The sequence below is a fragment of the Chelonia mydas genome, chromosome 3 (assembly GCF_015237465.2).
Source record: "Chelonia mydas isolate rCheMyd1 chromosome 3, rCheMyd1.pri.v2, whole genome shotgun sequence".
Taxonomy (NCBI): Eukaryota; Metazoa; Chordata; order Testudines; family Cheloniidae; genus Chelonia; species Chelonia mydas.
In genome coordinates this window covers 153,535,205-153,549,302 of record NC_057851.1, presented here as the reverse complement: position 1 = coordinate 153,549,302, position 14,098 = coordinate 153,535,205, and the positions used below count along the sequence as shown (strand labels likewise).

At 38.2% G+C, this 14,098-nt stretch overlaps 1 protein-coding gene across 23 annotated transcripts in view; it reads right to left on the bottom strand.

Moving 5' to 3' along the window:
- ENAH (ENAH actin regulator) overlaps positions 1–14,098 on the bottom strand; it is a 172,095-nt gene that overhangs the window by 38,443 nt on the left and 119,554 nt on the right. For 12 of the 23 annotated variants that reach the window (XM_037895638.2, XM_037895644.2, XM_037895645.2 and 9 more), the window contains exon 4: positions 10,104–10,188. In XM_037895638.2, the coding sequence (XP_037751566.1) occupies positions 10,104–10,188 (85 nt within the window). Of the gene's footprint in view, positions 1–10,103; positions 10,189–10,558; positions 10,571–12,220; positions 12,311–14,098 lie in introns of all 23 variants that reach the window. The other 11 variants (XM_043543573.1, XM_043543574.1, XM_043543582.1 and 8 more) reach the window with 3 other exon arrangements.

The following is a 14,098-nucleotide window of genomic DNA, read 5'->3' as shown; positions in this document are numbered from 1 at the left end:
AATGTTTGAAGCCTGACATCCGTCAGTCTTAACAATAGCTCACACAATACAGAGTCAGGTGTTCTGTCCTAGATCTCCATCACTGACGATTTTTAAGACCAGGTTGGACAAACACCTGTCATGGATGGCCTAGATAATACTTAGTCCTGCCTTGAGTGCAAGTGACTGGACTAGATGACCTCGAGAGCCTTTCCAGTTCTATGATTCTGTGAACAAGGAGAAGTACCTGGGATAAACCAGTCAGGAAGTTGAAACAGTGCAAGGTCCCTTTTGGGAATAGACAAAGGTCTAACAGTAAAAATAATAATAACAATCACAGACAAAACTATAATAGTATGAAGAGCATCAGGGACCCCAAGATGGCCCTAATGCCTATTGGCTTATATGGAAACGAAGGACATCCAAGACTCAGAGAAAAAATAAAGGGGGATTCTCAGATTTGTACTCCTCACACCACCCCAATGGTTATTGCTTTTCCAGATTATTCCTTGCATGCACCATTGCAGATCCCTAAAAAAATTATTATATTCCCAGAGGAAAACATAAGTTAAGATGAAGGCTGAGTAACTTAAGGATGAAATGAATTGCCGGCTGTTGCAATAATTCCCCCAATCAAGCATTATAAACTCAGGAAATTCAGAGTTTAAGGTTACACTTAGAATAAATCCAAACATGTTAATAGAGGAAATGCTGTTAAGACACTCAACCTTAACTCCTCCTTAAGTTGTTTATCAGACAAATTTAAAAATGATTTAAAATTTCGTACAGCAACATCAGACAAGAATCCCAGAGAGAATGCTACCATGTCATATTTGAAGATATGTAGTATATGCTACCATGTCATATTTGAAGATATGTAGTATCAACCTTAAATTAAAAACACACCACACAGATTCTGCAATACACCAAAGCAGCAGAAATCAGCCAAAGAGTACTGATGAATCTGGCCCTTAATTTTTAATTGGTTTATCTATTTAAAGGACTATGTTGCACAGACAGGGAAGAGAGCGGAGTTCCAGAGTGTCAGTGCTTTAAGGGCTCCCCCTGCACTCTTCCCTCAATTCCGCAGGTAGTACCGCCTCAATGTGTAGTCTGTTATGACAATATTTCAACATAGGAGATTAAATATAAAAACCATGTTCAACAGCTGTGTAACAAATTTACTTTTGTAATACGTTAGCATTATATGTAACGATTCCATTGTCAATCTGACTGTATTAAACACATATTAAATCCTCAAATTGACATATTTGTTCCATGATATTTCCTTAAAATGTCTTTTTAAAAAAAAAATAGCAGCTCAACTGGGCAGCTTTCAATTTGGTGCCCATATACCATAGTGATGGGTGCACTAGAAATGTGCTTCTTCTGGGTTTCTTGGATTGTGATAACTTGATCACTCTCTTCAACTTAAGTGAACAGGACCAGGTTCTGTAGCATTCTGCCTTGCAGAAATCAAATTACAGAAAACCTCCACAAGTGAAATTTCAAATGATAAAGAACTGATCTAATTTAAAATAATCCAACATCATAACAATCTTATCCGGGACAAATCACTACCAGACGAGACTTCTATATAGGGTTGCCAACGCTCCTGGATTGGCTGGGAGTCTCATGGAATTGGCCTCAATCTCTCAGTAGGTGGTGAAGCGGGGCTAAGGCAGGCTCCCTACCCGTCCTGGCTCCGTGCGCCTCCTGGAAGCGGCCGGAATGTCCGGCTCCTAGGCACAGGGGGTCTCTGCGCGCTGCGCCCACCCCAAGCGCTGACTCTGCAGCTCCCATTAGCCAGGAACCACAGCCAGTGGGAGCTGTGGGGGCAGTGCCTGCAAGCAAGGGCAGCGCGTGGAGCTGCCTGGCAGCCCCTGAGCCTAGGAGCCACAGGGACATTCCGCCGCTTCAGGGCGCTGCCCAAGGTAATCACTCCCCAGCCGGAGCCCGCACCTTCTCCTGCACCCCAAACCCCTGCCCTGAGCCCCCTCCCGCACCCAAACGCCCTCCCAGAGCCTGCACCTCGAACCTCCTCCCATAACCCAACATCCTGCCCCAGCTCAGAGCCCCCACCCCCCAGCCCAGAGGGTGCACCCCAACCCCTTGCCACAGCCTGGTGAAAGTGAGTGAGGGTGGGGGAAGAGTGAGTAACAGGGGGCGGGGGAGATGGAGTGAAGGGGGGGTCCTTGGAGAAGGGGCAGGGCAGGGGCGTGGCCGCGAGAAGAGGTGGAGAAGGGGGTGGGTCAAGCATGTTTGGATTTGTGCGATCAGACAGTTGGCAGCCCTACTTCTATAGCACGTGTAGTGAGGAATGACAGAACCAGTTCCATAAAAGGGCCTAGGAAAATGTAAAGAGAAACAAAATAAAGATAACCATCATCAGATTACAAACTAGCTACTTTGTTTATTTAAAAATCATGAAACCCTATTTAAAGAGATTGCAGTAAGAATAAGATTGCAAACAAGAAACATTGAAAATAATGAAAGCTAAAATACATAAATTCTCAAATCTGCTCTTCAAATAGCAATGTACTTTTTGCTAACTGCAGCAACTGAAGCTACTATTATATAGTAAAACCATATAGTTACGAATACCAGAGTTATGAACTGACCAGTTAACTACACACCTCATTTGGAACCGGAAGCATGCAATCAAGTAGCAGCAGAGGAGGGGGAAAAAAAAAAAATACAGTACAGTACCGTGTTAATTGTAAACTACTAAAAGTTTAAAAAAGATTTGACAAGATAAAGAAATTGTTTCTGTGCTTGTTTTATTTAAATTAAGACAGTTAAAAGTAGCATTTTTCCTTTGCATAGTAAAGTTTCAAAGCTGTATTAAGTCAATGTTCAGTTGTAAATATTTGAAAGAACCATAACACTTTTGTTCACAGTTATGAACATTTCAGAGTTACAAACAACCTCAATTCCTGAGGTGTTCGTAACTCTGAGGCTCTACTATACATTAAAAAAGTTGCAAGTGTAGTCAAGACAAGACTGCCTAATCTTGAAGGGGTAATTCAGTTCTCTCCACCACCTTCTTTTTCCACTTCTAAAGAAAGGAAGACACTATTCAACTAAAATAATGTTTTCCAGTCTATTAAACACGCCCACGTTACCTGACATCTCTATCACATATCATCTGATCAAACTGTGCTTACTAGACCTAAATGAAGACAGTTATTCCATTATATTTTAGGCTACTATTCATTATATTTTGGCTACACTTAAGACATTTTGCCAGCATAGCTATGTTGGTTAAGGGTGTGGAAAAAAAACACAGCCCTAACTGACACAGCTTTGCCAGCCAAAGCCCTAGTGTAGATGGAAGTTATACCAGCAAAAAAGTCCTTTGTGCCAAAATAAACTGCATCTACACTAGGAGGGTTAGCCAGTATAACTTTCTAATGTAGACAAGGTCTTAGAAAGCCAGACATGATAGGAATAACCTCCTTGAAAAAAGCTCTACTATGAAAGGAAAGACAGACCCTTTTCTATAAACAAATGGAAGGAGGAGTTCTTAAACTCATTATGGAGAAAATTTAGGTGTATCATCTCTTACCCATTTTCCTTTCCTACACTCTTCCCTCCTTTTTTTTTTTTGCCCTCTTATTACCCACATAAGTACTCCCCCTTCCACTATGCAGCACAGAGAATCAGGAAAAGCCACAGATGTAACTAGTAACAGGCTGTCTTATAAGGCCATCTCCACAAGCCTTGGCATAAGGGGTGTGATGGGGCAGGGCCGTTGCAGATGCCTCTGTAGTGGTTCTGGGTGATGCAGCTGACCATAAGCATCTCAACTTTGGCTGCCTAAGTTATGCAGTTTTGTCCCCACAGCAGCCCTGCATTAGGAAGGTACAAATGTGGCTTTTAATATCTCCATACCCCCTACGGTTCCCGCAACTGGAGTGGGAGTTTTGTGCTATTTGAATAAGATATGCAGCACAGAAATCGCAATGTTTTATAGCATTCTACTGACCACGTCAAAATGTGAAAAACATGCTAAATAATTTATATAACATCTTAATGCCATTCAAATCTTTTCAGTTATAGAATGAGGTTAGTCATAATTAGGGTTGAATTAAAGAGCTTTCAACAATACTGTTAAGCTTTAAGTTTAAAATAAAATATATCCCTTTCTAAATCTTCCAATCCACCTGAAATAAAAATTATCACCTTCTCGTTACATGAGCCAATCTAGCACCATGAACTAAAAACTCCCAAAACATTAGCAGTGGCATAAATCAAAACCATTCTCTGTATACACACTACTCTGTACAGCAGCGTAATTAGACTTCTGTGTTCTGCCTTTACTTCTGTCAGTAACTTAACCTCATGAAAGTAATAAACAAAAGCTATAACAGAACTTTAAGACATTTAACACTTAAGAAAACATCTAACATACATGCTGTTTCTTCTGAAAACTAATCAGACTCTTGAGTACTCACAACAGGAGCCGGTCAATCCGTGGTCCATTACTTCTTTGAAGGACAATGGGAGGCCTATACACTTTCATTGAACCTACAAGCTATACAGTTATTCTCTTCTCATGTGGTTCTTGTCCTCTTTATAAATACTTGTATGCAGAGGTGATGATTTCCAAGCTATTTATAGACCTTAACTCAATGAGTTCTCCACTGACATGATAGAAGATATTACTCCCAGTGTCTGACTCAGAGGCCTCACAATATATTATTTATCACAGCTAGACTAGGAGGTACAATATTATAAACACAACATGACTAGCATGCAAAGGCATGATATGAACTAATGTTCTGTATTAAAACAGAAGTTATAATGCTTATTTGTTCTTAAGTCATTTAACAAATACAGACACCCATTTGAGAAAATTCATTGAATAACCAAAACCAATCAAATTTACTCAAATGTTTACATTTCTTTCACACATCCTCTATTGTGTTAATCCCTCCCTATACCGACTACCATTCCCCCCATGACAAAATGGGGGGGGGGGGATTCATATTTGATAATCTAACTGTTTTTATCAAAAAATTTGGCTATAATATGTTGGAAAAACTGCAGCACTATATTTCCTTTATTATGCTTTGAGGCCTATCATTAATCCCATATAAATGAACACTTAAGAATAACTGAACACTTTGCCTTCAGTTTTGCTTAGTCATTCTGCCTAATGCTAGGGGGCACATTCTAACTTATGTGCTAATGTTTTAGAAAAACTTCAATAAATAAAATGAAGATAGCACTAGCAAATTGGAAGAGTAAGATGTCAAATGGTCAGAGAAAGTATTTAAATATTGTTTTGAGTGCATGTGTAACTATAGTCTTATAAAAATGACTCGTAAAATGTTTTGGATTACATGTTTGGTGCTAGTGACTTACTTTATTGCACATTTAACGATGTAATAATCTATAATTTCGGTACAGATCAAATAGGTCAGCAGTATCAAGTACACAGTTTAAAGTAAAAGAATTAAAAAGCATTTGAGCCTTATTAAGAGGATGAGATTATAAATCTATTATACACCAAAGAGAAAACATTCAGTATACATATGTAATTAAAATTCTTTAATACATTTTATTTTGTAGCTCATCCAAATGTTTCACATTACTAAAATATGTTCTTTCACCTTGAACAGTTTTAATCTCAGTCACTAATGGCCCAATCTTGCCAGGTGTTTAGCATCCTCAATTCTTGAGCACTAAAATGTATCTGCTAATTCTGTCCTTTCAAATCAATGCAAAGAAAGGCTGAACAGCTGCCTGACTAGAGATAACATCTTCACTAGTTCTGCTTTGGAATTCAATAGGTAAAATGTTGGTTGTTGTAGCCCAGTGTATTATAAAAGCACAAAAAGGAATCTTAATACTCCTAACTGAAGTGAACAGCAGGTATTAAGAAGTACACCTATGATTAATAAATCTGGTTATATAATTTTTTGATTAAAGATTTGCGAGAGAAACCTTCTCTTGTTATTTGTAGACGGGAAGTCAATCTGACACATTTATATAGATCTTGGCTGAAAATTCTTAAATATGCCATTTTTCCTATCCATGGTTGAAAATAACTTAAAGGACTTACGTACGCAGGACGGCTGGGGTCCTGGGCAAGGGGTTGGGGGATAGGCGGCCTCAGGCAGAAGGGTCGGGGCTGGGGCCAGACTCCCCCAGCCAGCCCTTCAGCACTGCCCAGCCATGTGCCCCGGGCTCCAGCAGCGATTTAAAGGCATCCCTCTAACATCAACTGTGTACTGGCCTGTACCAGTGGCCACTTTCTTACCAGTATGCCGTAAAGGCTTACTTTCACCTCTGCCTCTATCTCAAATACATATAATTAACCCACAGTGGAATTCAACTATCTCTGGGGTAAGGAGCAGCAATAGCTCACAGCAGCATTACACAGCAGTTGAAGATCATTTGAATTATACTATAGCAGATTAAAACACAAACTCTAGGGTGAATTTAGGTAGGCAAAGTTTCATTATCCAACTAGGACAGGCCTCTGGGACTAGCACCCTTATTCTTCTGCAAATTTACCATGTGCTCTTTAATGGCCACCTTTGTCATAGAAAACCTTTGGTAAACTGTCCATCCAAATGGTGGACCTGCAGATTGGGAGGGAGGTTTTAGAGAGGCTGGAGGTGCTGGACATTTGTAAGTCTGGTCTACGCCTAAAAGTTTAGGTCAACCTAGCTATGTCACTCAGGGGTGTAAGAAGTCACACCCCTGAGAGATGTAGTTAAGCCAACCTAAGTCCTGGTAAAGAAACTGCTAAGTTCTCTTGAGGGGGTGGATTTACTACAGTGGCAGAAAAACCCCTTCTGTCAGTGTAGCAAGTGTCTATACTACAAGCACTGTAGTGTACATATCTTGATACATTCAAAATGCATGCAGAATAGGGGTTCTCAAACTGGGGGTCGGGACCCCTCAGGGAGTCACAAGGTTATTACATGGGGGGTCGTGAGCTGTCAGTCTCCACCCCAAACCCCGCTTTGCATCCAGTATTTATAATGGTGTTAAATATATTTTTAAAAAGTGTTTTTATCTTAATTTATATGGGGGGTTGCACACAGAGGCTTGCTATGTGAAGGGGATCACCAGTACAAAAGTTTGAGAACTACTGACGTAGAACACCTTTCTTAAATGTTCATTGTTCCCTCAATTATACAAAAGACTTTTCCTGAATATTTTGGTGGCTTTTTATTATGACAAGAAAGTCTGTGGGAATTTAAAAGATGTTAACACAAACAACTGTACACCTCAAGTTTAAAGTTAACAATTATATTCAGTTTAAATAATGTATTTACTAAAGAAAAACTGCAGAAGGATTTAGAATTACACATTCTAGTCAAATATTTCACAAAATTATGAGTTTTCAAAATTATCTTGAAATCATTGAAAAAAGCAAGGGTAGGTATAGTCTTCCGATTCAATAAGTGGACTCTTCTTGGACATAAGTTTTGAGTTGAGGGGGCACTGACCACCCACAGCAGCACCCTCATCTGAGCTCAGTGTGGAGGGAAAGGGCTGGAGAGTGAGCCTGCTGGCATTGCAACCTGGCACACGGGTACACAGCACTACTCGGGTTTGGCCCGGCTGCCCTCTATCATGATCGAGGGGCAGCTGGGCCAAATTTGAGTGAGTGGAATTGGAACCCAGCATAAATGATCGCAGTGCCACTCAGGTCTGGTACCTTTGGTTTCATGATTTCTTTGGATGCAGCTGAATCCCTGAACCCACACTAAAGCTGCCTCTGTGGAAAAGTGACCAAAATGCAATGCTTTTCCAGCCCTTTTTGCTGCAGATAGTAAAGCCATCAGCATATAAGTAAACACACACTGAAAGTTCTTTTAAAAAAAAAAAAAAAGTCCACAAGGCACCAAACTTGAAAATGGAAATAAGTTAGACACAAACAAGAAGAGTACAATAAATAGAACTGAACTCCTCTTCTAGTTTTTTAACTAGAACTCTCTGTTTCTGTTCACTACTTCATACATAAGATGCATGCAAAAAAACAAGACTCGAATTAAATCCGTAAGTGTTAAATTGGTATTTCATTAGTAATTACTTGATATTGAAGATTTAACATTTAACTTTTTTCCTAAATTCCACTGAAAAACACTATTTTGGTTTAAGAAAAAAGTTACACAAGGCATACCCCGAACTGGAAAGGTTAGGAAATATTGTACCCTGTTGTCAATATTTTCCCTGGGAGGGAAAGAGAACAAGTGAGCCCACATGCCTCGCCCACACATCTCCTCTGTCCTTGCAGTCCACTCAAAAGCATCTTTGCGGTCTGCCTATTGACTACCCCTGCCTGAGAGGGATCACAACCAGAAAGGGGGCTATTAACTCCCCATTGCATTTTAATCCTTTACTTCTTTCTATGGAGAAAGTGCCCTCCCTGTCACTCTTTACTGACTGACAGAGAATGTTAATAGGCAGAGATATCTAAAGTTCAAGAATGAAGGTTCAGTATTTAAAAACAGAGACTTGGACTGGAGAATAAATCAATCTGGTTGAAAGTTGTGGTACTGAATTCTCCCAGTATTCCTACTGGTAATCACTACCTTAGTGACTGGCCAATGCCAGGAAGGTCTATGTTGTCCAGACTGGTGGATCCCTGACCAAATATTTATCTGCACTAGGTTTTCACACTGGTATAGCTGCAACAGTGTAAGAAATGATTTGGAAAGGGTAAGCTGTACCACCACCAGTTGCTTGTTTTTCATACCAATGTAGTTGCACTGGTGGGGAAAATGAAATAAAAACACCATAATATAGATAAGCCCTTGAAGGTGGAATTTCCGACATAGCTAATATATTTCCCTTTGTCAACATTATTACATTTCTGTTCTATGCCTCCTTTAACAGATTGGCTCTTGATGACATCGTCAGCAAATGTGCCTGGAAGTTCTCTGATGCCATTTAAGCTGCTGGGTTATTGTGGTACTATTTTAAAAAGTGAATTTATCAAAATGTGAACTTCAATTAAAAAGTCTGTAAGACTAAAGTTACCAGCAGATTATATTAATTAGAAAATGATTTACTTTGTGTAAATAAAAAATTTAAATGGCTGTAAATACTAAAAAAGTTAGATTTAAGAATAGGCTCTTATTTTTATGAATGGTTGAAATTGTACTGCAACGTAAGTACTGGGTACATCAGTGAATTATAATGAAACAATTGAGCATTAGGAGACTTTGAGCATTCATTTTTCTAAAAAGTCTTCTAACTGATATGGGGAATACAGAGCCTTTAAAGAATGTAACCGTGTGTGAAGGAATAAGGGATAACAATCCTCTGGATCAGAATGCCTGGAGCTGGCATGGCTACCTAGTCAGACTACCACCTGCACCCGAGGAAAGAGGTGGAACTTAATTAGCTGACCCTGAGAGAAGAGGGCAGCAGGAATCCAGAAAGGGGACTGCAACGTACTCCACAAAGCTAAATGCCTGGGCTGGTGCTCCCAACGGACTGCCACGGGAGGTACTGGTGAAAGAAATTGTTCCGAAAACTAAATGGACAAGAGGACAGTCCTTGAGGGCTCAGGCTCTGAGGTAGGAGCCAGGAAATCCTGTTACAGTAATTACTGGTGCAAGAGACCAATTGGAGGGAAGGCATTGCTATGTTTGCACAGACTTAGAAGTAAGAGTCTGCAAGGGGTGGGACTGTGTTTATTAAGTAGGCTCAATTAAAGAAACTACCCCAGCTGAAGACAGTTTCCCAGGACTACTTGAGAAGCACAGATGAGGGTTCTCCCACGGGACGAACTGACAGGAGAAAGGAACTACAAGATGGGCCCAGTCTTTTCCCTTATGAAAGAAGCTTCATAAGAAAGAAAGCAATGGGGCACCATTTGGGAGTTAAGACAAAAGAATCAAGTCAAATAACTAATATTATATTTTGATTCAGAGGATTGTAAAGCTTGTTGAAAAATGTTCAGGTAAATTATTTCAAGGAACACACATTTTACTTTTCAATATTAAATCTACATGGTACAGTTAATGCACAATAAATCTAGGTCATTGCTATTACAATGTAAAATTAAGATCTATTGGTATCTCTCTCCATAGCTGAGTATCAAAACCAGGTAAATACGCCATTAATGTACTCTTGTTCGCTAAAAATCTTACCTTCTCTGGATTTCCAACTCTTCTTGTGATGGGCCATTTTGCACTTGTGGGGGGAGTTGTGAATTCTGTCGAGGCAATGTTGGACCTGTGAGTGAAGATTAGAAGTGAATGTAGTTCAACTTTCAAATTACAAAACGGCACAGGAAAGTAGGACAGAGAACACATGGAGTTACCTATTTTTTTTTTCTTTCTAGCAAAAAAAACAAGCTCCATAACACAATATAGCAAATGAAAACTGCAACAAATTATTTTATGTATTCCCAGAACAGATTTATTTGAAATGGATGAAAGTTCAACTGGAATGCAAAAATAAAGTTTTTACATATGATGAGACTTAACACTAAACACATGTATTCAGTAAGCTTTGAATAGGCTCACAAATTTGAGATTCTCTGAGACAATAAACAAACACTGTTGGGAAAAGGGGAAAAGACTCAAAGAATTCAAAAACTCACCTAAAAAGAACACTGGAAACGAAAAACAGGAGAGAAAAAACATCAGAAGCTTATCACCATACTGACAGCATGAAGACAAATATTTGTTCCTCAAGTTGCACTGAAATTTACTTTCCACATTTTAGCTTGTCATCTCAGATCAAATGTAAATTCCTTGGACCGAATGTAAATTTTTTTTACTAATTATGTCTAACACATTTATCTTAAACTCTGAATTTGCAGCCGGAGCTCAGAATTGTCACTTTCAAGGGACACAGACAACTTTAAAAGTACATTAATTTTTCTTAAAACTTATTGTTAAAAGTAACACCTAAGATTACTGTATAAAGTGATTAGTGAAAAAAAGTCAGTTTGCTTTGTACATTTGGCAACACTTCATATCTAGTAATTTTCACTGACTGCTCTGTATAGTCAGTCCATTTCTTCTTTTGTATGTGTGGGTCTCACATAGCAATAGAAGTGATTAGAATTTTTAAAATAGGAAAGTGTCATTGTAAAACCACAAAATTTAGCAATAGGATTCAAAGTACTATCTTAAACCACTCATAACTTTTATTTTTAAAGCTAGATAGTCAGTGTGTCCACTTAAATATAGTGCACTAAATACCTAGTTTTACTCTGTGGTCTCAATTTTTCTAAGTTCTCTATCAGGGACAAAATAATCTATGTAGGAGTTGGTTTTCATTCACATCCTTCCTCAAACCAAGGGAATGTCCTGAAAGACCTGTCTCATAGCTTTCACTGTTTACTCTGTACTTGTTCTTAGGTTAAATTGAGTTTATAAGAGATTAATAAATATTATATAATATGTGGATGTTCACTATAGCTCCCACTTAAGTAGAAATGTAAAATTATGTATTTAATATGTAATGATCTTAGGAATTGCTTGGTATACCTCAAACTGTGTTCCATTATAAATGAGATGACTGACCTATTTATAAAAAAAAGTGTTCCATGTTTTCCCAAATATCCTCAAATATTTCCTATTTTGAGCCAAATACGGAATTGTTTTGATTTTGACTTTTGTATGGCAGTCATACCTAGACACAGTGTGACTCCCAATACCACCATTTAAAAAAAAAAACAAACAAAAAAACCCCACACACACCCAAAAAAGCCTTATTTGCATCATAAGCAGATACACTCTGTGGCTAAAAGTACAAAGAGTACAATATAATTCCTTAGACATGTCTCAAAGGATACAACGTACTGTTTACCAGTTGGATATCCAACTGAGTTTTTGAAATGTGACAGACTAGGTATCATCCAAGAGAAAAAACATTTGATATGAAATATAAAAATAGCAAAGGGGTATTAGACTGTGTGGGTATGCTGTTCTCTAAACTATCAACTAAGCAAGGGAAAACAGATTGCCTAGGGCCCTGGGGAAAAAGAGGCTAACCTAGTTAGAGACAAGAAAAGCTATGTAAATGTTAACAGACCTTATTCAATAGGGAAGAAATACATGTGCATGTTATGGAAGGCAGTAGCAGACACTTAGATGCTGTTTTATTGTATATTCACGCTTTAATGTGAGCAAACATCTTTTGATCTGGTCCATGTCAAAAACATACTGAGGGTCCAGAACTCAATTAAAATTATACATACATTAGTTTAAAAAAAATATAAAAAACATAAAAAGAATTCAGAGTAAAAGCTTACTCAATTGTGTTGTGATTGAGAAAATATGGTTGTCCATATACTGATAGGCGATGACTTCCGGTCTAAAGTGGTAATCAAGGATGTTCACACCTAAACAAAGGGACCTAAAAAGTATAAACAAGAAGGGTACAAGCCAAAGGGGGAGGGAGGGGGGAGGAGGAGACTTTCAGTGACTCAAAGTGTGTGACTGAGCAGGGTTAGTTGACTTGATGCAATACATGCACCTGGCTCTACCACTGGGCTTACATCGCTGGTAGCACTGATGCAACTATAATTCTGCTGGAAAATGGGCATAACACTTTTTAGAATAAAGAAATATTAGCAGATTGAGGAAAGCTTTGGGTGACTATAGTGTAAGAAATTGTGGCCAGGGGGGAAGCTCCAGTCAGAAGGCAATCATTGCATACATCAAGTATGCACTCTAGTGCATGCATAAAATGTATGGGGAAAATAGGGATGGGCTGGAATTAATTTTTTAAATTATTGATTAGGCATTTTTATGGATTTCAATTCTGCAAAATAACTGAACAAGCCAGATTTGCTTATTTCTCCTAAAAACTCAAAAGGCATTTCAAATGTTGAACATCTGTTTTACGTCCTGATCATTTTAAAGGACATAAAAAAAAGCAAAAAGCTTTAAGCACTTACAATCTCTATTTGAAAAATAACCAGTGAAGTGTATGTACAAATTTGGAGTACAATATCTTGTGATAAATATACTGTTTCTCTAAAAGAGGATTTTGTACAATGATATAGAAAAACAGATGCCTCTGAAGAGATTTACCACGACCTTAAAAGAACAGGGCAATTGTTTAGATAGTGTATCAGCACCTAAATAAAGAGGAATAAACACCTGGAATAAAAAGTGTGTAGGACAGGAGAAGATAGCACAGAAAGCCCACGTTGAAAACATACAGTGGACAAATGTTTTCATTCCTTACTCTTACTTTTTAAAAAGTGTAATTTCATATCTAGATTCTGCAAAAACAGTAAGAGAAGGAAAATTTCAATGAGATACATTCACTTTTATATTTTGATATTTAAAAAAAGTCACAAAATTAAACAAAAAAAACCTAGCCAGAAATATTAAAAAACTGTCTGGTTATGTTGAGGCAGCACAACAGGATATTTGCTGAATATCTGGTGCAAACTGAACACTGTTTTGTTTAAAGAATGCATCTGACACCTAGAAGATGGAACGTTTACACAAGAAGGCAGCAGCATTGGTTCTATAAGAGTCAAATGTTTTTCTGGGGTCTGAAAATGTGTTTATTACTACAGTTTTTTAAAAAACATTTTGCTCTAGCCTGAGGTTTTTTAAAAAGTACCTGATGCCAGCTCTACTACTACAGCAGAAAACCCAGTATAGTATTTATAGAGGAGGGTATTCCTGTCCTTCCTGACTTAGTGCCTTATGAATACCATAATAATAAAAAAAAAAAATCTAAGTAACAGCTCAGTACATGAACTAGTGCAACTTTTGAACTGCATCTACAGTTTTCCTGAGAAGATGTCTTTTTTCATTTAACATTCATGTTTCAGGTTGCCCTCCAGGGCATCCTGATGTGAGTTTATTTCTGATATGGGAAATTATTTCCACACAATAATTTAGAATTAATCCATTTGGATTACCTGTACTTGCAATATCTTCATCTCTCCACTCCTAACCTATTAAGACTTCACAATGTTAAAAGCACTTGTTTTTCTGAACAGGTAACAGTCAGCACTAAAGGGATTTGTTTACACTGATAGCAAATATTGGCATCAGGTGAAAATTAACTGGTTCAAGTACTTGAATTCTGTGTCATCTACAAGAAAATCATATCCAACTGTTGTCCAAAAACCCAGTCTCATCCAAATATGTTTTTTGTCTTGACA